Source organism: Triturus cristatus, chromosome 3_2, assembly GCF_964204655.1.
Source record: "Triturus cristatus chromosome 3_2, aTriCri1.1, whole genome shotgun sequence".
In the NCBI taxonomy this organism is placed as follows: Eukaryota; Metazoa; Chordata; class Amphibia; order Caudata; family Salamandridae; genus Triturus; species Triturus cristatus.
In genome coordinates this window covers 798,092,161-798,118,500 of record NC_140584.1, presented here as the reverse complement: position 1 = coordinate 798,118,500, position 26,340 = coordinate 798,092,161, and the positions used below count along the sequence as shown (strand labels likewise).

Here is a 26,340-nt window from a genome sequence, read left to right as displayed (position 1 = left end):
GGACAGAACAAAAGTTTATTGTTGAAGGTTATTCCCAAATTTTTGAATGATTCATTTGGGTGACCAGGTGATTGACAGCAAGTCGGGGGGGAAACGTCCTAAAAAAGAGAATTTCTGTCTCAGCTTCATTGCATTTGAGTTGCGCTTTGGCTTGCCAGTAGAAGACAGCGGTGAGGCATTTTTGATTAGGGTGCCATTGGGCTCAATTCCCTTGTTTCAGGAAAAAAGCAGTTGGGTGTCTGCATATGACAGCACCTTCGCACTTTAGTTCTGCCAAAAAAAACTAAGGGAGTGAGGTATAAGTTAAAGAGTGTTGGGCTCAAAGCTGAGCCCTGCTGAACACCTGTGCCCACTTGCCTAGGGCTGGCTGAGCACGGCGGCATCAAAACTTGTTAGCTTCTATCTTCCAGAAATTATGCCAGCCAGTCCAGGGCATGCCCTGTCACTCCCACATGCTGGAGGCAACTTAGAAGTCGTAAGTGGGGAACCGTATCAAAAGCAGCTGACAGATTGAGCATGATCAGTATCGCCTTTCATCCCACGTCCTGGGTTCCTTTGATGTATTCTGATACCTCAACCAGTGCTGTTTCTGTATTAATGCGGGCTCTGAAGCCCGACTGACTGGGATAAAGCAGTTTGTTGATTTCTAGGAAGTTAGACGATTGCAGATTGACTTGCTTCTCTACTATTTTAGAGAGGGCTGGGAGGTAGGATATTGGTCTATAATTTGCCAAGATGACGTTGGGAGGATCTTTGCCTGTTTCCAATTTAGGGAAACAGGCTCAGCTTAATGAGGTATTAGCAATCTCATTTACTACAGGATTGGTGCTCTCTGCCACCTGAGCTACCAGTTGCGGTGGGCAAGGATTGTCTGGAGACCCAGATTTAATGGTCTGGAGCACCCTCAGCGTGCACTCCGCCTGAATGCGTTCAAAACCAACAAGGTTGGGTTTTGCTGTTGGAGTCGTCTTAGCCAGCCATAAGATTTCAGGATCGACCTGAAACTTTCCCTTAACTAGAGAGGCTTGAATATTTTCAATTGTATTAGTGAAAAAACTTCCCAAGTTTTCTCACCAAGCTTATGCTTACATGCTCCTGCGGACATGAAGCTTTTAACAATCAAGAAGATCTCCTTTGACCTATTTTCTGCCTTTCCTATGCACTCCTCTAAGTTGCTTAGTTTTGCTCTGGTTATCTCCGCGTGGTAGATTTTTTTCTGCCTGCTTAAAGGATTCTTTGTCTGGTAAATTTTAGTCCCTTCTCCATTTCAACTCTAGTGACTTGCAGTGTTTTATTCTTTGCCGCAAGAGCATCTGTAAAACAAGAACTAGAAGGAGTGCATCGATATTTCTTGTTACGAAGGGCTGGGTCTAGCTCTTCTGTGGCACACCTGATCCAGCTATCATACTTGACCAGGCCCTCGTTCATGTTGCCAGATAATACAGGAGGGTCTTGCTTTAACACCCTTTAAAAGTCTTCTGGATCTATTTTATTGAAACCCCTCCCATTGTGGACCAGATCGTTCGGTGGGAGGTCCTGTGTTGCTAGCCGTTGCAAAGAGAACCTGAGTAAAAAATGATCCAACCAGGATAGGGCTTACTGATCCTGCATCTGCAGTGGCATGTTGGAACAGAATTGGTCTAACGTATGGATGCCTTTATGAGTCAGTTTTAACACATACATGCTGATATTCAACATAGTCAATGATTCTTTAAAGGCTATTGCGTCTGCACAGTCATTTTTATCTAAGTGTATGTTAAAGTCACCCAAAAGCATAAAGTGCACATATTTAAGGGCTGAGTGGGCACTGGCATCATCTAGTGATTTCAGAAAGGCTCCAGCTGGACCTGGTGGCCTGTAAACTAGCATACCGGCTAGATACATCCCTCATTCTCATACCAAATGTTTTTCCCTTTTGTTGACTGGTGGCACGTTAACCCTCAATGTTGGTTTTGTTTACCACGCTCGATGGGCCCTGAATCCCCTTTAACTACCTGCATATCATTATATCCCACTAATGATCTCAAATATTGTTTAATCTACTGTCAAAGTAACTTGCATCCATTCTCAACGCATGAGGCGCAATGCTGTCCGCAAATCACCCTCTTACTGCTGATGCTATCAAAGGACTGTGCATCTGATTTTTCATGTAATGGGGCCTGTTCTTCTATTCTCCTTTTATACTGCCCAATTTAAACCATAGATTCATGGCCATTGCTTCCATATAACAAGTTAAGGTAGTAGCATAAGGAAGCCACCTGTAGGTTGCACCAAATTATAAGAAAAGACTCAAAAGTACCCTTTTTTAGTGGGAAAGGCACCACTATGGTTAAATGCTGTTGCTCTTGGAGTACTGAAATTCCTTGCAAAATGTATTTGCATATGTTCATTACTATAATGCTCAATGCATCCTAGTCTTCACTACACAAACCTAAATAAATATATAGAGTAGGTCCAAGTCATAATTAAAATATTCAAAACAAATAAAAAAATGATGCCTTTTTATATTCAAGAATTTGCACATGCACACAATGATTGCATGTATTTCAATGAAAAATACAAAAGAGTGATGGATGGAATTCTTGAATTAATCTCAGATAGTGGTAATTATTTGGGGCTGCATCCCAACCCATAGGTTTTTTAACTTACCATGCCACCTCATTTTAGACCCAGCCATATGCAAATCAGTCTTAGTCCTGCTCCAATAGGAACATTCCATCCCGAAATGCCAGGTCTTATCTCAACCAGAATACAAACAACTCTTGACCGGTTTCAGCCTAATTGGATCTCTTCAGTCGGGGGCAACTTTGGTCCAGTGACACAGTGAGGACAGGACTTGTTGATTGTGTTTGGGTTCAGGGAGGATCGTGCTTAGCAGTTTGTGTTGGACTTTTCTTATCGGAGCAGGACCAAGGCTGATTTGTGTATGGACATGTTAAATCTGTTATGGCATGTTGGACAACATTTTTTAATGTGATGGAGCCCTGAATAGTTACCAGTTGCTTGACCCCAGGCTCTTTATCTGCCATAAAGAATACTTTTTTCAGCATATGTTTTGAATGTGAACTCTTGTGCTGTGGATCACACACACTTTACTGACAATGGACACCTAAGTGTGCATATGTCTGCTGGATAATAGTGGCACATTGATATTACTGCCAAACCAAGAACACTAGAGAATGTTTTGACAAATGTTCTCGTATGGTGCATTAGTTGCACTACATTACTCCTGTTTGTTATTTTCTGGCCAGTCTTGTACCACGAGTGGATGAGATAAACTTTGAGTCTACTATAGGTGCTCAACGATTTTATTGAGACTGTGTAGAGTGCGGAGACGTATAATACATTGCAAATATCAGGCCATGGCTGATGGAGTGTTGGTGTATTCCTCATTCTGTTCAACAACATAAGAGGAACTAAGGAAGCCTAGGAAGATACACCCTGTCGTGGTTGAAAGAGTGATTGAATCTTAAGTAAAGCCTGGGATTCGGCTGGCATTGGCTTCCTGCGTATGCTCCCAAGGCAGAGCACTGGCCTCCATGTCCAGTATTCTCCTCTTTGACCGGACTTTGGAATAGGGCTGTGTGAATCAGGCCACAGAGACATTTACCAGTGTAAGGACTTAGATAGTTGCTGTTTTCCCTTCATTGGCAACGCCAGACCTTGGAAATTGAGACACTCTGCTCTTGCATCCTTCATTGAAAGAGGAGGAAGTTGTGCTGTTCATTTTTAAGAATTAGGCCCTGATCAGGAAAGAACAACACATAGCTGGCGGAAATCTGAATGAGGTTTTCTCAATAAATTAAGCTGCTTAGGAGACAAAAATACCTCGCAGCCCTGTGGACCAAAGCAGATGGAAGGAAATCTTGTGTGACCCTTGCAGAGAGCATTCCCAGACCAGAAGTGTTATGTGCTTGCTGTCCCTTTCAATCTTATTTATTTATTTTTGAGTTTTACATAGCATGAACTGGACCCAAGGACATCAGAGCACTTTACAAGGATTACATGTGCATCGTTTGCAGGCAGCATAACATAAGTGGGCAGCAAAAAGTAATACAATACAAGGCAGGAAGGACGTAAATAGTATAGGGAGGAAACAGGGGCCATTTACAAGAGATAGATATAAGTGGAATGCATATAATAGTACAGTATATAGTAGGGACGGAATATACGGAGGGGGTGATAATAGCGGTCAGAATGAGCAGTGTCTTTGTTGGACGTGGTATTTGGTAGGTCAAAATAACTTTGGTGGGTGAGTTTAGGATTTTGTTCAGAAGAGACTGTATTAAGTTTTTCCTGAACAGAAGGTAGGATTGATTGCCACAAAGTTCCTTAGGAAGGGCGTTCCAAATTCTAGGGGAGTTCCCAGAGAAAGATCAACTGAGAGATTTAGTTGTTTGAATTCGGTAGGGATGAGGAGAAGAGTGTTTGAGCTTCGTAGAGGTCTTTTTTGGCCTGCTTTTGCAAGTTTGTTGGCAAGGTAGGCTGGTTTTCCAGAGTAGAGGGCTTTGTTGGTTATGTAAGCTGTTTTGAATATACTTCTCGCTTCAGTTGGTAGCCAGTTGAGTTACTTTAGAATGAGAGGGATGTGGTAGAATAGTCTCTCCCCAGAGAGCAGTCTGGCCGCTGCGTTGAGTGTGGACTTCATTGGCAGAAGGTGGATTTTTGGGGACGCAATGATTATTCTGTTGCTGTAGTCCAGCTTGGAAAAATGTGTTTTAGTGTGTAGAAGGCCTTGTTTGCTGAGGCGTTGATGTGTTCTTTCATGATCAGGCTATTGTTGCAAGTAATCCCAAGAGATTTAACAGAGTTGGATATAGATATTTTACAGTTTAGTGCAGTTAAGCTGTTGAGCCAGTTGTGTATAGAGTACGGATTGCTTTTAGGCTGGATGAGGAGGACCGTTTCCATATATTTGTGTGAATCCTGTCTGTCTCCTTTTAATCTGAGAGTGACGTACGGATTTTCCTCCTCATTCTTTACCTTAGAGTAGAACAACATAGGCTATGGATAGGTTCCGTTGTACTGAAACCATTTTAATTGTCCCACCAGCCCTTATTGTTCCAGAAATGTAAATATTTGGTTGTTATTGGACCATAATCCTGTGTCCCTATTCCCCGGTCTCCGTAATCTTGAGGGTCCATTGGGTGCTTCTTATCCTGGGTCAACAGCTAAGTCTAAAGCTTGAGGGTGACCTGTCGGCTGTTAGACACAGCTTCTGAAGTTTGGGTGGGAGCCCTAGTCTAGCACCAGTGGTTCTTGTGCTTTAAACTATAACTCCTTAACTTGTTTGAGTCCAATTAGTCCACACTGAGCAGTGGTACGCAGGTTACAAAACTCCTCTTAACTCAAATACACCACATCACATGATACACCTAACAGGTGAATAGGTCTGCTGAGGACACCCAAGCCCTTCCTCATAGTGCATCATTGGCCCTAGGGTTTTGTCATATTTGTAGTATAGCGCCTTTCAGTGTAAGCACTGTATTTTTGTTTGGGTCATATCTCTGCCCCCGAAGGTCGTATTACCTACAAGATCGATTACTTTTAAAAGATATAGCTTTGACTGGACATTGAATTCACTTTGTCTGTTTAGTTGTTTCATACAGTAACTGAGCTCAAATTGCTCCACCACTACCTGGAGTAAGCCTTAAATGCTCAGGCTTTGTAAATCAAGTGTATAAAGGGAGTACCTTTATTATCCTTTTAGTATGCAATATTGCCTCTGTCCATGGGTACAGACGGTGAATGAAAGTTCTTCCTACAATAATTGCCCAATAACTACTGATTGTCAGTCCAGCCCAGAGGAAAGCCATTACAGAGGAGTGTGCTGTAGGTGTGTGCACCTCCATTTTAAAGGCGATGTAATCATTGAAAAACACACTAGGGGTTTTGTTCCATCAATGAAATTAATTTGGCTTATGCAAGGTCCTTGTTGGCCTTTGTGTCAGTGAGAGCTCTAGAGGTTATATTTCACCTCCTTATGCATTGGATTTCATTTAAGTGAAACATGCCTCTGGGATCGATTTTTGTCCTGGAACATTGGTTCTTTTGCTCACTGAAATCAATTGTCTCATAAAAATTGTCTAAACACTTAAAATGTCTGTAACAGGCTCCAAATTGTGCACTGGTGGCAACTGAGGTGCATGCACAGGCTTTAACAGTTTAGGTTTTAGGCAGAATTGAACTGGCCATTTTGGGAAATGGATATAGTTTGGCTGACCAAAGCCCATGAAAGGCTGGTAGGGCTGGGGCAGGGTCACATATTAAATGTGGTGCCCATTATGTATTTTTATATTACATATTTATTTTGGTGTAGGTAGCTTGAAAAATATGTTTTATAGAAAATGCAACTTGCAGTGGGCACTAATTGGACTGATAAAGCTTAGATTTTGTTTACTTTTCTTGAGCTGATTTTTGATAGAACAATGGGCAATGGTGAGTGTCAGTGGCTTTAGGGTATTCTGTGGTAGCAGTGTTAACTGCATAAGTATGATGTTGCCATAATTGCTACATAATTTGCATAATGAGCCGTTTTCACCAAAATTGTTCTTTTTAACTCATGGATGAAAATAATACTGGCAGAGAATATGCCGCATTATTTTCATTTTTACCACATAATTTAGACAACTTTGACCCATGATTTGGTACTTCATGTATAATGCTAGTAGCCCTCACAATGTTAAAGCTCGTCATAGTGGTTTGGGGTCGGTCATTGTGCTGATGAACTCCTGTATCACACAATGAACCATTGAATATTTTCAATTCTTGATGGTTTCCTGTGATTTGTGGGTTTGATTTCTCTGCCTTTTGCGCAATAAAAGCACCAAAACATGTAATTTGTGTGTGTTTCTTTTTGAGTATAATCTGTTTAAATACGGAAATACCAGCAAGGTCTTGAATTTAAAAAATCTGAGTAAAATGAGACAATGCCTCTCATTCACTTTCATATCCTAGGCCTTAGATCTTACAGTCTGGCATCTCTTCTCGAAAAGCACCTCGATTTGCTGCTGGAACCACAATCGAAGGAAATGTGCCTCTCTCTCGGGCTCCTTCTCTCAGAAGAGTAGAAGGGCTGCTGACACTCCTGTCTTTAGCTTCCTCTGTGGAATAGTTAGTGCTTGGCATGACTGGGCCCATTGCTGCCGTGAGATAGATGGGAATACAGCTAATGATGCTGGGTACCTGTGTAGGCTCTGCTTCTTGCTATGGTATTAGTCCTGCTGCTGCACAAGGCTGGACGAGCACCGTATGGTGCATTCAGCCTAATGAGATGTGGATTGGGTTGCTAGGGAGAACCTCCCTTGTTGTTCTGGGACAAGTCTGGCATCTCCTGGACCTAACGACGGACTTTAATGCTGGAAAGGTTGATGAGACAGCATGGCCCCTTCCTCACCGACTGCAGGTGTGGAGACTTTGTGCAGCATGCAGGGCAGAAAACACCAGCCACAGACTCTGGGCAGATTTTGATGTAAGCAGTGGTAGCTCACTGTGTATGGATTTTACAACCTGTTGAGGGTGTGGGCCGATTTCCATCTATTTGGCCTCCTTTCTTCCTCTGTGTTGAGTCCTAGTTGTAAATCATCTGGTGGACATAAGGAAACACTCTGACAATAAGTGTAACAGAGTTCCTTTCCCTCTGAAGAAATGGGTGAGAGTTGGCCAAACGCGGACAGAGGGCTCAGCGTGCTGAGTTTCATTGCCATGTTGATATAATGGTGTCTGAAGAGCAAATGTGAGCCTTGTTTGCTAAGGTATACATGACACAATGAAGATGTTATGGTGGAAAGAAGTCTCTTCTCTGCTCCTCTTTTTCTTCCCAATAAACCAGATGCTGAGTTCCAAAGGGCATTCATTCAGTCATTAGACCAGTCTGCAGTTCTGGGTTAATACCCGAGGAACAATTTGGCTCTCTATTTTGAATAGCAATACCCCAGAGTTCTTCCCGTTGCCATCAATTTCAGAGGTCGTCAGGACACCAACTTCCCATAGGTTTGCCTGTAAAGGGTGATCTGTTTTGTGAATTAAGGGATACAGAATGTGGTTCTCTCCTATGGTTTCTGGTCAGGAAGTTCCTCCACAAAAGGTGGAGTGGAAATTTCCCAGCCCAAACATCTGGAACCATAATGGCTAACAAGATAGGGGGTGGCAGAAGACCTGGCAATTTCTGAGCAGGTAGATTGTAAGATGGAACTAGAAGTGAAAATTGCCTATTCAGATCTCAGGTTGGCCCTGAGAACCAGGACTGACACTGTATCTGGTCTCCGTTACTGACCAATGAATTTCAGACACTTGTGAACCTGTTAGCATGCCGGTAAAAACTGTGCAGATATGGAAACATCTTGAGATGTCTAGCTCAAAGAGCATTGAGCCGCTGTCAGATATGCGATGGCCCGGCATCAACTGTACCTCGGACAGTGGAAAGTTGGTGGTGTGCAGGAGATGTATGTTTTCCCAGTGCTATTCCATGAATTTTTAAGAATCACCTGGAGGATGTAGTGCCCCATTGTTTAAGTCCAAATGAAAGGTTCCAGATAAGGAGAACATGATCTATCCCAGACATGACCTCAGTAGATATGTTCTTCCTTATAACAAACCCAGGCTTCGGCTTCACTCACCAAACATCCCAATGAACAGATGGCCTCCCGATTCTAGGTCCATAATCAGTTCTGTGGCCTAGTTCTACACCATCTACCTCAGTTCCAATTTCCACCTGGGACGGTCTCGATCACAAGCTTTGGAGTTTGGTAGATTCCCAGGAACTGTAGTTTGTGGTGTCACCCCTTAGGATGCGTTGCTTGGGCACGAGGTATGTTTTCTTGGATCCCGGTTTTAGAAGCAAATGGAAAAGGAATTTTTGCCCAGGCAGATCACCTCCCAAACAATAGATTGGGTTGAGCAAGGCAAGACTGAAGTGAATGAATGAATGAATTTATTAACTGTACAATTAATTAAAATCATTACTGTCAAACAATCAGCATGCAAAAACTAAAACAGTGATAAAACGTCAGTTTGTTATAGATAAAATTTGCCGCTGATTGTCCTTCACCAGAGTTTATAGTCTTGGTCGTGGGGCCTTACTCGCGATCAAGAAGCCCCCTTTGATCCATGAAAATAGGCTGCATTACAAAGGAGTGACCCGTTCCCCATGGCGCTCTGATTAGTAATCATATAAGGTGCAATCCAAGAGGCTGTTCTGAAAGTGCAAAAAGCGTCAGTACTTGATTGAAGCCCCCTCAGCTTTCTTCCACTGGATTTACAGTGCTCTTTACCGGGGTTTTATTGCATTCATTCGCAGCTTTTAGGGCAGTCCTGATGTGATGAATGAATTTCCCCTGTCTTGCTAGGGTCGTCGTGTTCGAGGTAGAGAGGCACATGGCTGACGCTTCGCTACTGGACTTTATTCCGTTGACAATACAGATCGGGTGCAGTAGTCGCCGACGTTCGTTGTTAAGGTTAGGGCAACAGCATAGAAGATGCAACCACGATTCCCTCGTGTAGGGACACTATCTGCAGTTTGTGGATTCCCCCCTTAGGGCCCATGCGGGGTTGAAATCCACAATTCCTAGAGTGGTTAATCTCATAAAAAGAATTTTACTTCGGGCCTGTGGAGTGAGAGCCTCACTTAAGTAGGCCTGAGCTTTGCCTGCCGTATAAGAGCCGTTCAGCGGATCTAGGTGGGTGCATGAACGGAGAGATTTGAGGTCGAGATAAAATGAGATTTCATACACTTGTTTGTTTATGGCTGTCTTCCAAGCTTTCAGGGGGATATACGGCTGCGGTATACTCTCTTCCACGATCTTCAGTATTTTGGTCGCTTTCCCTAGGCTGGTGTGCCAGGCCGTGCATGGCCCTTCGAAAATAGATCTCAGTTGATATTTTAATGAGTTAACCGGGGCCCTTAATACCCTTAGATAGAGCTTTATGATCTCCCCCTGGCATGTCACATCTTGCCTCGCCACGCCTAGCTCCAGTCTTAGCCTTGCTTTCCTTGCTGACCTCAGAATATGGAGCACTGTTTTGTATGCTTTGGCTTGGGCTGAATTAAGGAAAGCGTCCTGTGGCCTGGGGAAGGCCAGGTGACCATAACTAATGGTTGGTAGAAGTTTCACTTTTAAAACTTTCAATATTGGACCAGCAATCAGGTGGTGGCTTAATTGCTTTAGTAGATGTATGACCTTATTGGCCTTGGAACTCTGCTGTTTCAGATGGGCGTTCGCATTAGCCCGTTCCGTCAGCCAAACCCCTAGGTAATTGTATGAAGCCACTGTGTTAATTTGCAGATTTCCCATTAGTTACTGTGCTTTCTTTTTCAAATGGTAAGTCCCAAAAATGAAGACCTTGGTCTTTCCTTGATTTACTGTCAAGTTATTGATGTTATTAAAGTGATTTAGTGCATTTAGGGCTCTTTGTAGGCCCACCTTTGTTTGTTCCATTAAACCTTTATCATCGGCGTATTGTAGCACAGGCAGCCTCACACTTCCTGGTCTTGGTGCTACTAGACAGGCTACTTTTAGGGCATCCCCCAGATCCGCCGTGTATAAATAAAAAATGATGGGGGCCAACACACATCCTTGCTTCAGCCCGTTCTCCGTGGTTATTTTAGGGGACACTGTGCAGGCGCTGGTTTTAACCCGCATCCATGTGTCTTCGTATTGCGATCTGATTGCCTTCAGTAGGTTTGGAGGGATGCCCCAGTTTTCTAGCATCCACCATAATCTTCTACGAATAACTTTGTCGAAGGCTGTGCTATAATCCATGAAGCAGCAGAAAAGTGGAGGATGGTTCTTCTGGGTTGCCTGGGCTGATAAGTACACTAGCGCCAGTACATTCACCATGGACAATGACTGGGACCTAAAGCTAGTCTGGTAGAAGGGTATCATACTATTCTCTTCGGCCCACGTTTTCAAGTCCTTCAGTAGTAGCTGGGCGTAAGCCTTAGCTTCAAAATCAAGCAGGGCGGTGAGCCTATAATTTGATGGCTTTAAAAGGTCTCCTTTTTTTAAAAATGGGGAACAAAATGGAGCCCCTCCAGGAGTCAGGGGTTATGGCTGTCAAGAAAGTGTGGTTGTACAGTGGAGTTAGAATTGCTGGCCAGAAGTCGGGAGCCTTTTTGAAGACCTGTGCTGGGATCCCATTGGGCCCATTGGCCCCATCGCTCTCCATGTTCTTAAAGGTCTTAATGACCATTTGGGGGTTTATTTGGGCTGGTGGTGTACAGTGTGCCTCGGCCAAGGTTCTATTACCTATGGGCGGGTTGCCTGGGCTAGCAGTCGTATCTCCTGGTTTTGTGCTAGATTGCTACGCTCGGCCTGCCCCACAGCTGGCCCCTTCCGTGCTATCTTCATTTAGGGGGGCGCTTGCATATAGCTGCTTAAGGTGAATCAACCTGTCTTTTTCTGCTACGCTGTTTTCACTTGAGAGTCCTCGGCTGCTCATCTGGTTTATATGTATCCAAAGTTGCGTTTGGTTCTTCTGCTTAAGCAGGGAGAAGACTTTGAGCCATTCCCTTTCCATGGTGGCATTTTTATGTTCCTATAGTTTCTTCCTTAGGGCTGCCCTCAACGACGCAACCTATAGTCCGGTAGTCCACCCCCTCTTTTCTTTATTGCGAGGGCCTTACGTAGGAGCCGTTTGCTTTTTCGTATGTCTTTGTTTGGCCAGGTACCCCCAAATCTTGGTTGCACTTTGGACCTGGGGCGTTGCGGCTGGGGATTACCAAGCTTTGCTTGTAGGTCCTCAACAATATTTTCCCAATCCTTTATGGGTGAGAGCGATGAAGGCAGACAACCTTCCTGTTTCTGATCTAGCCACATTTGGAGTGTGTTGCCTATCTTGTCTGACCATTTAATCCTCCTCAAGATACTATGTTTTTCATCTCCTCTTGACACACCAGTGGTTTGGTGGGTAATGGCTGGCGGAACATTCAGATGGAACACCGCTTTTAATGGCCTGTTGTCACTTTCCGTCCTATGTTCGACTTCAAAATCTTCCAGTCTGGCCGCCATCGCTTTGCTGGCCATGATGTATTCGATTCTTGAGGTTTCCCTGAAGGTGGGGAGGGGGACCCAGGAATTCGAGTGGGCATTTTTCAGTGCGTGAGTTGAGGTCAGATTATGATTGTTAATGAGGTTGGAAAAGGGTGCTACCCTACCTCGTCCCTGGGGAGGGTAGTCCGCTTTATCAAAATCCTTCAGGTTGAAATCCCCGGCTAGAAAACCTGGTATGATTTATGTTTGAATAAGAGGTCATCTAATTTCCCTGACAATGCCTCCAACTGATCTTTCATGGTGATGTGCCCCGGGTTGATGTAGCAGTTTATTATCAGAAGGTGCATTGGATGTAAATTGAGGTTCAGACCTCTGATGTGTAGAGCTTGCAATCCAGGTGAGTTTAGATTAATATCTGTAGCTTCGAGGGCGCATTCGTGCCAAATAGATTCTTTTTTATGTCTGGGACAAAGTATTCGTAATACCCTGCAAGTAGAGTGTTGGACAGAGCCCAGGTCTCTTGGAGACAAAGTATATAACTGATTTCCATAAACTGCTTCAAGTTTTAATTTTCGCTGATTTTACTAATCCCTGCTATTTTCCAGGAAATTAAGGTTAATTGCTGCTTGTAGAATGCTCGTCGCCTGGCATCTCCCCTGCCGGGCTGGGTTTCACCGCAGTTAGGAATGCTGCTGCCATCCTCTTGAAATTCTGGATAGGTCCGGAGCAGAGGGGGCCCACTGGGTCTCTAGAGCCCATCCGAGTTCTGCCGGGGGTCCCAAGCTGTTTGTCCCATGCAGGATCGACCAAGGGGCCATGCCCCTATTATCCGGTGCTAAGATATGTGGGTATTTTGGGTGCCGCAGCATCTGGACATCGATGCTCCACTCAGCGAGTTGTATAGAGCTGTTCACAACGGCTTGTTGTATTTTTTTGTACTTTAGGCCCACCACTGTTGAGTCACCGTGGGTGTCCCCCTTCATGCTCCGGAATTTCACCCATTCTAAGTTACCCGTTTGTATCTGTTCTAGGGTGGCCATATGTTTGAAAAGGTGTAGAATGGTACTCCTGTTCAGGATGTTGTGCTGTCCCGTGCTAAGAAACCTCGGAGTGAGGTCATGGGCAACTGTTGGTGAGCCCAGAGTTTGGGCCACTGGTCCCCTTCCTGGGGCGGGCTCTGCCAAAATTTATCCTGTGCTTTGGTATCCTTGTTTGGTTGTAGAGGATCCTACTTGGGACCGCTTGCTGTAGTCTTGAGTGCTCCTAGTACCAGACTGGTGCCCAGGTTTTAGCTGAAGTGGGTTTGGATCAATCAGTTTCAGCGCAATTGTGACCGTCGCTAACTGGGGGCTTATTTTAGGCGGAGCCAAACTTATTCCAGCTGTTGAATCATTGCCTATAGGCTGGTCTGGCCTTGCTGATGACTTTTGTCCCTTTGCGGTTAAGGCGCACAGTGATATTGTTTGTATTTGCTGGTCTCCCGGATGCAGGGCAACTGGGGAGTCCTTTTTGCCCCAATTTTTAGCAATGAAAATTGGGTAGGGCTGAGTAGCTTTGGTACCCCTTGCAGGGGTGGGTGGTCGGTCTTCAACAGCTGCAGTTGTCTCCCTTTTCAGTCGTTTCTTCAGCTTCTTTTTTGCTCTCCTTGATAGGGTAGATTCTTGTGCGGCCGTTATACTGAATGTATGTTCCTGCAAGTCTGTTGCCGGGGCATTGCTGGCCCCGCTAACCCCACAAATTGGGCTTGGTTTGCCTTGGGCTGTTTTAGATCTACTAGCGGAGTTCTCAATCGTGTGAGTTGCTCTTTTGCCCTGTTAGGCTGCTGTCTTCGGTTCCGGTCAAGGTCGGGCCCTGCTGGCTGACTCGCCTCCTGAAGATAGCAGTTGGCCGACACCCTGTCTTCTGTCTTGTTTATACTCAGCGCCTCCCTGCTTCCTTTGGCTATCTCTTCTATGTCCGCTAGGACCTCGGGGAGAGAGGCCCATTTCTCCATGAGGATTGAACAGCAACAAGAAGAGTCCCCCGCATTGGAAGCCAGGTACTGGGAGATCCTGTTATCTAATTCCTCCACCCTGGAGCTTATGTTAGCTAGACGGCCTGCAATAGCTTGAAGGAGGTCTATTTGGACTTCCATTTTAGATGATTGCCACAGAAGGGCTTTATTAGTAGCGCAGTTTATCTTGGTAGAGGGAGTTTTCTCCAGATCTGTGTCTGCACTGACATTACTGAAGTTGTAATCTACTTTTGAATTGGGGACCTGTGGGGGCGATGATGGGAGCAATAGATTTGGGGTTAATTCTAAGGTTCTTTCAATCTTTTGGCCAAGACTGTGGAGGAATGAAGCTGTGAGCTTCCCTCCCATGGGGGACTCTGGGCCCCTGTTGGCTGAGTGGGACCAAGGGCTCATAGATTTTTGTTCGGTCTCCGTGCTACGACTATCTGGGCCGTGGGCTTTAAGGTGATGAATTTGCGCCGTCGTCACTACTGTAGCAACTTCATTGGTCGAGGCTGTTTCATGGGTCTTGTTAATTGTGGCATTGCGCCCCGTATCTGAGAGTGGAAGAGAGGTTTGCCACTTGAGTAGATCATTAGATTGTGTTGAATCGGGTTGCCCGCGGACTACTCCCACCATTTCCTTCTCGTTCCTGGACACCTCGGAAGGAAATAGGCCATCCATGCATATGCGGGTATGATCGGAGGGCCGTCTACCCGGCCCTTTGGGACTGCTGTCTTGAGCCAAGCACAGGGCGTAGGCTGGTGCACCCTGGATGGTGCCATGGTCGATGCTAGGGGTGTCGTTTTTCCTAAACAAGTATCTAATCGAGCCCCTTTGTGCAGTCTCTTGCAGGATTTCATTAAAGCTGTCTGTAAGTGATTTGCTCCTTGTAATCCTTTTGTTGGAGGAATGACAATTGGGGGTTTCCTCTGGTGTCGTACGCAATCTGCCTTTTCTTTTGGGACCCATTTGCTAGGTAAGACACTGAAGATGCTCCTCCTGCTGCCCAGCAGCCCAATTACTCCAAGTCCTGTCACTTACGGCTCTTACCGATCTTGTGCTGCTGCAGATGCTAAGGGGGCAAATGCTCCTTTAATTAATACTGTAGTATTGCAAGAGTGATTCCTTTAAAGGTGCATTGGCGTGGCCGTCAGGCGCGCAACACCCATTGGACTCACAGGGCTTCAGCCCCCCCCTGTCGTGTGTGGCAGCCCGGGATGAGACCGCTTCCCGGGCCACACACAGCCGCACCTGAGCACTTCACAGGTCTTTAAAAGACCATTTGCATGTTAATGAGGCCTCGCTGTTGTTTCACCCCTTCTAAGAGCCCCTGCAGCTCCACTCTGCCTATTGCTTAAAGTTCAGCCCCCCCCGAAATTTTTGCTCAGCCCCCCCCGAAATTTGGCTCTAGTTGCGCCTCTGGTGGCCGTGGTTGTACGCAATGCCCCCTAGTGTAAAGTTGTCCTCTCCCAAGCGGGGGTGGGCGGGGGTAGGGCAGGGAGCAAGTGGAGCGGTGGAGCTGAGGAGGCAGACGGGGCAAGCAGAGCTAACAGGGCAGGTCACAGGCTGCACCTGCACCTAGTCAGGCCACCTCTGTGACTTCCGCCGGGGGCACGCACTCACCGCGGCCGCCTCCTAATGGCGGCCGCGCTTGCCACTTTTATCTGCCTATAGCCGAAACAAGGCTCACCGAGGCTCACCTGTGTCGTGTCGAACACTCCCGTTGGTGTAGTTAAAATGTAAGCGGCATGATGTTTAATGCTCTGCTATGGAATGAAGGGGGGGGGGATGGGGGGGGGATGGGGTCGGCCGTGGCGAGAAGCTAAGTTGTTGAGGCAGGCAATTTGGCGTCCTCTTCCTCGCTGTCTGCTGACGACTGCGAGGCTGCAGTCAGCGTGCGGTGCGTGAAGCTACGGCCTGAATTCTGGAGTCCTCCAGGGTTCCCACTTACCCGCTTTCGTAATAGCCAAAGCAATCACTAACTGAAGTGGTAAGGATTATTTTTAGGTACATTAAAATTTATGGGCTAGCAGAGTGCAAAGGCTGAAATTTCAGTTCGGTTTTAAATTTAAATTTTAGTTTTTCGCTAGGTTAGATGTCTTTCTTCTAAAACCTACATTGTCACTTTCCTTCAAATCTGGTGTTTTAATACATTTATGGCATATCATTAAAAAAAAACCTGCACAGCTCCGTGCTCTGTAGATCTGGTGTGATACCATGTGTCCAGTATGTCCACAATTTATAAAACTATCTTCGAAGGAACTTACAAATCAAAGTAGCTTGCTGATTTGTCAATGAAATTTTACATAGCAGTGAATTCAAGATTAGCACATATGTTTCCTTTGAGTTTAAATGGTGTTGCAGCACTTCACGATTTTACATATTATGTGCCCACATGCGATTTGTAAATACCAACATATTGCTGCCGGTGAACTGGTTTACTCGTACACAACAATGACTTTCTTCCAATTTTGTCTTTACATTGTACATTACTCAACATCCTTCTTAAGATATTTGTCCTGAAAACTGTAAGCTCACAGCCTCAGTGCCTGAAAATATTCCTGCATCTCCTTTATAATGTTGTCAGTACAACTCAAAAATATGCTGCAACTACAAATTAAGAATTTGGGGTGGTCCTTTCTTCTGTCATTTTTTGCTAGCTATCACATTCGTAAATCTTAACAGTCAGACGTTTGTTCTTGGGATATTGTCCAAATATTTCTAGGACATAAGTTAACAGTGTAGGATAATATGCATATCATTATCTTACTAAATTTTTGTATAAGTTGGGTCTCAAATACACATCCTGACCATATGGTCCGTCTTCACCTAAAAGGCTGAACATTTTCCAAAATACCCTTAAGTGTACGAATCGACATTACATTCCCAGGTTTATTGATTTATACAGCTACTTGTGGCTATGTTTGATATGTGCTTTGCGTAGATGTGTGGTCTCCACAGTTTATATCGATAGCAAATTGATATTTTCCTTTTCATATCTTCCGGTGGCTGCTACTGTGGACTTTCACATCTCTTCTGCTGCTAATTTGCACCCCTTTGTGTCTTCCCTGCTCCTTATTCTTGAACTAGATTTGGCAAGAAAAAAGAGGATAAAAGTGGAAAAGTAGAGCAAAAGGGGAACCTAAAGACTGCAACTATAAAAGAAGAAGAACTAGAGAAAATGAAGGAAGAGCGTGAAAGGTAAGTTTCAAATGTATTGCTCTAGAGAACTAGCGGATAGTTTTCAATGAGATGTTTCAATGTTCTTTGAATATATGTATACTTTACAAACTATTTTGAAATTGTGTTTAACGGACTTTCCTTCCACCTGAAACATTATGTTTTAAACGGCACTCCTCCCATGTCCTTCGAAGCTAGTTGACCCATGGCCCTCTGATATAATCACCTATAATGATGACCCCATAACTACAGGCACCACCTCCTTCCATGTCCTTTCTTTTCTTTATTCTCCAGATTCTAGGATCCTTGGGAGCTTCTTCTGTTAGATGCAGAATGGTTATTTTTTCTTATTATTTTGTTTTGCTAGGGGTGTCTTCCAACTATCACCCTCTTCAAGAAGGGCGAGACTTTCTAGAGATACTTAGCAAGCAACTGGTCAAAGATTCCGATTCTTTTTGGTGTGGACCCTACATAATCCAGATCAACTGCAGCTATCAGCAATAGTTTTTTCTAGCTTGTACCACTATGACTTGGAAAAATCTGGGAAGCTAATTTGCATGTTGATCTCTGAGTGCAGTCAATTGCCATATGTCACAGCCGAGGTGAATGCTAGAGTCTAGAGCACTTACCCCCCTTTGTAGGGCTCTATTTTCTGCAGGTTTAGTTCAGAATAAAAGACAAGAAGAGTAATTGCTGGTCCTTCCCAGTGGCCTCAGTCACTCCTCCTTAACCAAGAGCTCACTACAAGAGAAACTGGCTGGTCAATAGGCTTATGGTCCCACCTGTCTCAGACTACGCAGGAGAGCTCCTCCTCTTACTCTGACTCCGGTGGCAGCTTTACTCCTTGAGAAATTGCAACTTCAGCCTTTTTGTTTCTTGACCATTCTTGCACATCTCGAGAAGTTTAAGCCATCAGTGCTTAGGGTTTTTCAATAGATGTTCAAACAGTCCAATCTGCTGTTGTTTCTATTTGATGTTTTCCGGCTTCCTTAATGAGTTGAGTGCGGGCGGAATCCTTACTGTCTCCAGATTTTAGAGGATCCAAACTCTCCTCACAGCTGTTGGTCCATATTTGTTCTTCTTGATTAACCTCTTCTGGTATCACAGCATTCTACTTGTAGAGCTTGTGTTCACCACTGAAGGCCTTTGCTTAGCGCTGGTAACAGATGTGACCCAAGTCAGTGGTGCTTCTTTTATCAACTCCAAATGACTGAGAATCTGAGTGGACGCCCCATGAAGCATTCTGTTAATCTCACAGATAAACATGTGTTCCTGCAGTGCACACAGTCAGTCGGGCCACCAGATAAGGTATTTAACTTTTGTCCTCCATTTCTGGTACTGGCTTTACTAAGTTCTGTTACTTTAATCCTGTGCAAATCAACACGGTTTTCACTCAGTCTCCAATAGCATGTCTTCTTATCTACTTGGACTTATTCTGTTATTGATTTTACCTCAGAGCCATGATCTAGGGCAAAAACATCTTGGTAAACTTTGAGAATTGAATGATCACGTCAAATATTTCTCATTGCGATTTTCTTAGAAACCAGTACAATTTACTGCTGCAACGTAGTGTCTGTCATACTCATAAAAATATTACAAAAAATGTTTTTTTGCTTATGGTTCTTAGGAAGAGACCAGGGAAGGAAATGTATCCCTCTTGAGTTAAGTCTCACAGTGATAGCTGCTTTTTTGAGAGCATATGTTGTCTACCAATCTGCATGATTTTTCAGCTTTGCGTTTATGAAGAAAGCAGCTAATTATTTGGAAATGGAAGCACCACTCACCGACTGTTATATGTAATTTCAAAAAACGTACATTTCTCAGAAGCCATTTCTTCCATTTGATTGGTGCCGTGCCCATACTTACAATCACCATCCGTGAAAAGCTGCATTCCTGTCTAGATGTCAGAGTGAATCGAAACTGCGAAACAAATAGAGTTCCGAATACATTTTTGCTTTGGACCATATATCTAGCATGCTCAAACTCCACATATACTGGTTCTAGTTACCTTCCCTTAAGGTTCTGTTTCCTCTAGTACTGCTCACCGCTGGGATGCTCCCAGGTAGCCATGCGCTATACAAATGTCTTTTCATTCATTTAGGTGCTTTGCATGGTGCATAAAATGTGAGGGGTGCCCCATTGTCGGGGCATGTTTCTTCATTCATTAACTGGCTTTTGGACTCTGGTTCTTTAGGCACAAACTGATGTCCAATTGGTCCTCAAAATCAACTGACTCATTTAGTTTCCTCGGTGTCGGCTCCTCTGCTAAGGCGGAGAAGCATCGCCCCACTGCTTTTCAGCAGTGTAAGGAAAATAAAATAATAACTCAATGTTATTATCATTTTATTTTTCCTGTTGCAGGAATTGGCAGCTTAGTGGGGCGGGCCTGTTTTGCTGGCAGAGCAGGGAAGGGGAGGAATGGTTTTCACCTCCTAAGTGTGCATGAATGTTTGGCTGGCTGTCTCGAGCCTGCCAAACTTACATGTGCACCTAGCATGTTCTCCACCCAGGCTGCATTACAGCCTGGGTGAAGAACATGCCCAGGCTCCCAGTCCTCATCTGAGTGCAAAACCACAGTGCTCAGACCACCCACAGTGCTGCATTGCTTCCTGGGTACTTCCTGTTTCGGCCAGAGGGACGAGGAGGAGGAGGATCGAGGAGGTAAATTTAATTTCATTTTTTATTACCCCACCCCATCCTACCTGATTCTGCCCTGCCCCACCCCGCCCCACCCCACCCCACCACTGCTGATCCGTGCCGGCCACCACTGAGTTCCCTATATTTTACCCTCTGTTACAGAAGCCGCCTCATTACCTGTCTATCATGTTGGATCACGGGTAGTTGTTGCTGTACAAGGTTTGAATATTTCTGCTAGAGTCACAAGACCAGATTCAAATTTCTAATATCTTTAGCTTTTCTATCTTGATTGTTGAAGCAACTCATAGGGCTGTTATTGGGGAGCTACTGGGGGAGTTATTAGGGATGATGCCTATGCATCAGAGGAGATCATTGTGCACATCCTGGAGACTATCTCGCTTTTGCATCCGCTGACTGATATTCCTCTGGGGATGCTTCTTAGTCCTCATGGCTTATTGTCATTTTGTATCTTTTTTGTTTGTTCGTCAGGTTTGGATTTTGTTTCTCAGTGGTCCCTTTAGAGTCCGTACTTCATTAGGAACAGTGGTAATATTTGATCACCTTCAGGAGTCTTGTCATCATTTCTGGACCTACTGTGGAGGGCATTAGAGGAATGTAGCCTTAAGGTTGAACCCTTTCAGCCTGTTTTTTTTCAGAATCCTCTGGTCTCAGATGCTTCCTTGATTAGCTGTAGATCTTATTTTAGGCATTATATTGATAAGGGATCTGTAGGCCAAGACGAGATTTGTCTTCTCGTCCACAAAAATCAGAACTGCTATTAGTAAGTGTTCATTAACAGTTATATCTGAGGTGAGTGTACCACATATATCCATGTAACGCAAACATGAAATTTTATCTCTATTTAAAGGAAACTTCCAAGCAAAAGCCTGATTTGTGACCTGTTTGGGCACTTTACCCACGGTGCTCTCTGATTCAGCATGTTCTGAGGAAATAGATGCCACTGTAGATTGCCACATTTTTGACTTCTCCACTTTAGGCAAGTACAGTTTGCTCCTTCTGTGGCTTCCCCTTCTACATCGATTGCTAGTGCAGCCAAGTCTCTTGTTCAGGTGTCCGCCACCACAGGCACTGAACGCTGTACTTTACTGTCAGGACTGATTCTGTACATCAGGCATCACACCTAGACTGCTTGTTTGTTATTGATGGAGCAGAGTTTTCTATATCTCAAACCTCAGGTGTAATCATTAAATAACCCTGCAACTGGTCATATAGACTTTAGTTAGTCACCAAGGAGAAGTATAAGGGAGCAGTCACCTACATTGAACATATAGCAATAAATCATTAAAAGATTTTTAGTACAGTCAAAAAAGAGAATTAGTGTGAGCTAAAGGGTTGTATTTCCAATTCTTTAGATTTTTCACTGTTTATGCAATAAATATTAAACTTTTAGATCTCCACATTAAAAGTTAATATAATCCAATAATCGATATTTCATTACAAAACAGAATACAATATTTATCAAGATTACAGTTAATATTGTAATAATGCAACAAGTGTGTTCCATAACGGAAGTTAACTGATCAAAACTAAATTGGAATGAGGTCGAATAAAGTGCCAGTTCTGATACTCTATAAAGAGTTCTGATGAGAGAATCAATGCATGTGCATAAAATCTTTGCCTGCCTAGCTGCAACGAATTTGCTGCTATAAATCAGCAGACATAGAAGAAAATAGTCTAAGCAACCTCTCATATACAGAAGTATAAGATACTCAGTGATGAGTCCCCTGCCAGAGAGTCTTGAAGCTGCTCCTCCATTAGGGCGGAAGGGCGTCACCCCACTGCTTTCTCGCAGTGCGAGAAGCAGAAACAAAATGGTAGTTTTACCGTTTTATGTTTCTGCTTCTCGCACTGCGAGAAAGCAGAAGTGCCTGGTTGGGGGCGTGCAGGTGTACGTGTCAGCTAGAAAGCAGGGAGGCATGGCTAGCCCAATGCTGTGGGCCCTGAATGTTTGGGGCCGACCAAACCAGTCAATGTGGACTCTCTTTTCTCTCAGTAGGCTGCATGCAGCATACATAGAGAAAATGGCCTCCTAACAGGCGCCGGGCTGGGCGCCGTCCACACCAATCACAACACTGCCATTGCAGCGTTGTGATTGGCTTACGGGAGGGGAGGGAGGCTGCCTGTGGAAAACGCAGGCCCAACCAAGACCAGCAGGAAAACGTGGACCCGGCCAGGAGCTGAGGCGGTGCGTGACCCGGGGGAAGGTACTTTTTTAAAATTGTAATTAAACCCATCTCGCTTCTTCCCCCCGCGAACCTGCGCGACCCCCACCCGCATACCCATGCAACCCCCTGCATACTTGCGTGACCCCGACCCACGACTGGTAAATACCCTGCATGTTTCCCCTTTCAACCTCCAAGCGGTTTGACCACCCAAATGACTGTAACGACGGGTGATGACTGCCTGCTGCAGTAAATTCGACAGAACTCGGAATTCTGCCCCCCGCGCAAACACGGCTTTGCCATTGGTCGGGAAACTCAGATGCACTCAGAATCAGGGTTGCACATGCTTAGGTTCACTGAAAGATAGCTTGAGTGTGACTCCGGGATCCAGGCTCGAGGAGAAGTTTTTTCCGTAGTATGTGTATTATGCTGCGGGCAAAAAGCGCTTTTTCCTCGGCCATTGGATGTGGTCTCACCCAGATGCCCTCATAGAGGCTCCTCCAGGCCCACGAGTGCAAGGCCGTTCAGAGTGAGTTCTTCCTACCATCGGCACCCTCTTCTCCTCCTGAAGAACCTCTTCAGTCACAACTGGGGAGGAGGAGAGCAGCGGGCGCTTCGAAGGCTAACCATGGGAACATGGATGATCCGCGGCAAGGCTACCAGGCCGCTTTTATTAATGGACCTTTATTGCATCTATGTGCAACAACAAAGCACCCAAGAGAGTGTGAAAACGTGCAAGTGCTGTGTGCTTTGTTTATTTATTCCAAATAGGCAAAGGCCCTGCTACGTGGCGTGGCCTTAGTTGCAAGGAGATTGATGCAGTGCAGGATGTGCGGCAGGGAGCGCTGCAGTGTTTCTGTGAAGTTGGTATGCGTGCTGCAGGAAATGGTGCAGTGCTGCAGTGAAAGATGTGCGTCACGTGCTGCAGGGAGCGGTGCAGTGTTTCTGTGAAGGTGGTATGTGTGCTGCAGGAAACGGTGCAGTGGAGGATGTATGGTGCAGTGCTGCAGGGAGCGGTGCAGTGTTTCTGAGAAGGCGGTATGCGTGCTGCAGAAACCGGTGAATTGGAGATGGCAGGCGTGCTGCAGTGGAGGAGGTGGAATGCGTGCTGCAGGAATCGGTGCCGTGCTGTGTCAGGTGTGCAGCAGTGGAGGTGGGACGCATGCTGCAGGAAGCGTGGCACTGCTGGTGGAAGGTGTGTTGCAGTGGAGGAGGTAGGAAGCCATGCTGAGGCGGCGGCAGGTGCTACAAAGGAGAAGTGGAAAATTTGCTGCAGGAAGCTCTGCAATGTTGCTGTGGAGAATGTGGAACATGTGCGTCGGGAAGCAGTGATGTTGTGGTGGAGAAAGTGAGACCGTAGGTGTGAAGCCGTACAACCTGTGCAGGCAGTGATTTGACTGGGGGACGGGGGGTTTACAGTGAGTTTTGGGCAGAAGTAGTGCACCTCGTACTGCAGTGCTGAACTCACTCAGGCAGTGGGGCTGCAGCAGGGAAGGAGGCCTGCAGGATAACTGCTGAAGCAGGACAGTGTTGGCGTGAGAGGAGGGGCGCTGCGTCTCTGGCTGCTCGGAGTTGGCACCTCGCTTGCCAACATGCCCTTCTGCTGACTGCTGACACTTGTTTTCTGCGTGACTACAGGGGTGGGTGTCGTAACTGCAAGCGCTTTAATCAAGCCGACTAGATAAATAAAAATAATAATAATACACACAAATTCAGATAGGTAGGAAGCATAACTTTTTATAAGTTTTACTTTCCCGGCAACCGGTTGAGCTGGCAGGTGAGTCACAGCTTGTTCTGAAAGGGGTGGAGGGCAACGGCTGTGCTGGTACAAGCGTGCGCGTGGGGCACACTGGGACGTGTGGCACACCCAGGCCTAAAAGGTGCACTTGCAGCACACAGGGCTATGGCGTGTATGGAGCACAACACATTACTGAGTAGCGCCTGCGGAGCTTATGTAAGACACTGGCCTCTTGTTTGCCTCAGCCACGTCACGCTAGCCCTGAAGTCTCATTCGCTAGGATTATCAAGGCCTCAACATACATCACTGCACAGTCAATTAATGTATTTATTGTATAGTTAAAACCATTACAAGTATATCAGTGTATTCAAAAGTAAATAATATGGGCGAATGAAAACATCAGCATGCCCAAAGATTGTCCTCTATAGCTCATAGAAATTGGCAATTTCTTAAATGATAAATAATTCAATCGTATTCCTTTATAAACCTTCCTGCTTTCTCAAATTTGCTTGAAAATGCACCATTTGTCCACTCTTTTTTCAAAATTTTCTCTGGGGGAGAAGCCCCCCTGTATACCCTATAGGTTGTTCAGGCTCGCTCGCCCCAGTACAGTACGACAATAATTTTCGGCGCACTACTTTCAAATGTCACCAGCCGCCACTGTCTACAACATGCACTAATATAAACACACCAAATGTAGATAGCAACATATTTCTTCTTTCTCATCCATGACAGCCAATGAGATTGTAGTAAGCTCTTGGGAATAGGTGAACTTCCCAATTTCACACATCTGTACAATGGTCTTTAAACGTTAGCCCTTGATAAGATACATTGTTCGCATTCTGCGGTCCAGACAGCTCTTCTCATGAACCATCTTTCCTGTTGCCTCCTCTCCTCCCGGTGTCAATCTCACTATCCGTTGTCTAATACAAAACAAGTGCCTATTCATTAACTAATGTAAGACTTCTGGAAAGTTACAGTCTCTGCAGCAAAAGAGAAAACATAGTGTGAAGCAATGTGAAAACAAACCTTACACTGTTAACGAGAAACTTCCGTTACTATAGCATTAGGAAGTTACGCTAAGGTAATTCAGTACTTAAGTGATTTTACTTATAGGCTTATGATGTTTAAGTATGATTACCCACTTCAAAATTTGCGCTTAGTCTATGTACTATTTAAGCATATACTTTTACATCTTGCTAATAAAAGCGTTTTTGTCAGGAAATGAAATTCACTTCTGCAGTTTACCTTACACTCTGGTGATAGCTGTGCTCCTAGAGAGTAAGCACTGACAACCAATAGAAAAGTCAGATTGTCCTCCGACATTATTTTTTGAGGTTGCAAAGGAACGTACTCTAAGGCTATACATATTTTATAATAGAAGTGTCAAATCATTTTATTAAGGTGCTAATAGTGCCTGGCCATTCTATTTATTCCAGGGTCATCTGTATCTGAGTCTCCACCTACACCAATCTCCTGCAATAAGCCTTCACGGCTTGTCCTTGCTGCCCCTGAGAGTCAAAGTCTATAGTGGACTCTCTTCTGTGATCTTTTTGCAGTACTCTGTTCTAGAGAGTCCAAAGACCGGGCAAAGCCTTTATCAAGGACTGGCTAATTGCTTTTGAAATTCCTGTGCTATGGTGAATTTTCTTGATGAGGAACTTTTAATGAGATTGCGTGATTTCCCTCACAGTGTGAGAGGAGACTTTCCTTCAGAGTGTAGGGGCATCCTTTTCATTGCTGTGAGAGGATGATTTCCATCACTGAGGGTGCATGCGATTTCCATCGCACTGTGAGAAGAAACTTTCCATCACTGAGGGTGTGCGTGATTTCCCTCACAGTGTGAGAGTTGACTTTCCTTCAGAGTGCAGGGACGTTCTTTTCACTGCAGTGAGAGGATGGTTTCCATCACTGTGCCTGCGTGTGATTTCCATTGCAGTGTGAGAGGGTATTTCCTGTTGCTGATGTGTCTGTGATTTCCATTGCAGTGTGAGAGGGTATTTCCTGTTGCTGATGTGTCTGTGATTTCCATTTCAGTGTGAGAGGGTATTTCCTGTTGCTGATGTGTCTTTGATGGTCATTGCAGTGTGAGAGGGTACTTTCCATCGTTGGCTGTGCTGTGTGAAAGGATACCTCGCGTAAGGCTGTTCTTTCCAGAGCCCTGGTAGCGGATGCTTTCACGTGTGCGCGAGATTCTTTCCAACACAGTGAGATACCAGACTGCTGGGCTCAGTTGCCGGAAGATCATTTCCATCTACATCTGCGGGAAGGGGGACTTGGCAGCTGAAGGCGAGAGGACATTCCGTTAAGAAATCCAAATATTTAATTGTGGTCTACTTGCAGCCAAGTCAGATTAAATGTTTTCCAGGAGGTAACATGTTTACTTCTCCTCTCTCACCGACACTTTATAACACTTGCCCTATTGTCATGATTAATGGGTGATGTCACCACACACCCTAGGAAGTGTCTTCTCCAGTTTTACATTCCTTAAGCCCTGACTTAATTTTATACTATACATGTGACTCCCATTCCTATTTTTAACTGCAGATTCTTGTTTTTCTTTCTGGCAGCCCATGAGTTATGTGTCCTTCATTTTAAAGGAGCCAGTTTCTTTTA

General features: G+C 44.9%; 1 protein-coding gene across 1 annotated transcript in view; it reads left to right on the top strand.

Moving 5' to 3' along the window:
- PARD3B (par-3 family cell polarity regulator beta) overlaps positions 1-26,340 on the top strand; it is a 2,086,630-nt gene that overhangs the window by 1,510,877 nt on the left and 549,413 nt on the right. The window contains exon 19 of the mRNA XM_085648929.1: positions 17,077-17,187. Coding sequence (XP_085505055.1) covers positions 17,077-17,187 — 111 coding nt within the window. The remainder of the gene's footprint in view (positions 1-17,076; positions 17,188-26,340) is intronic.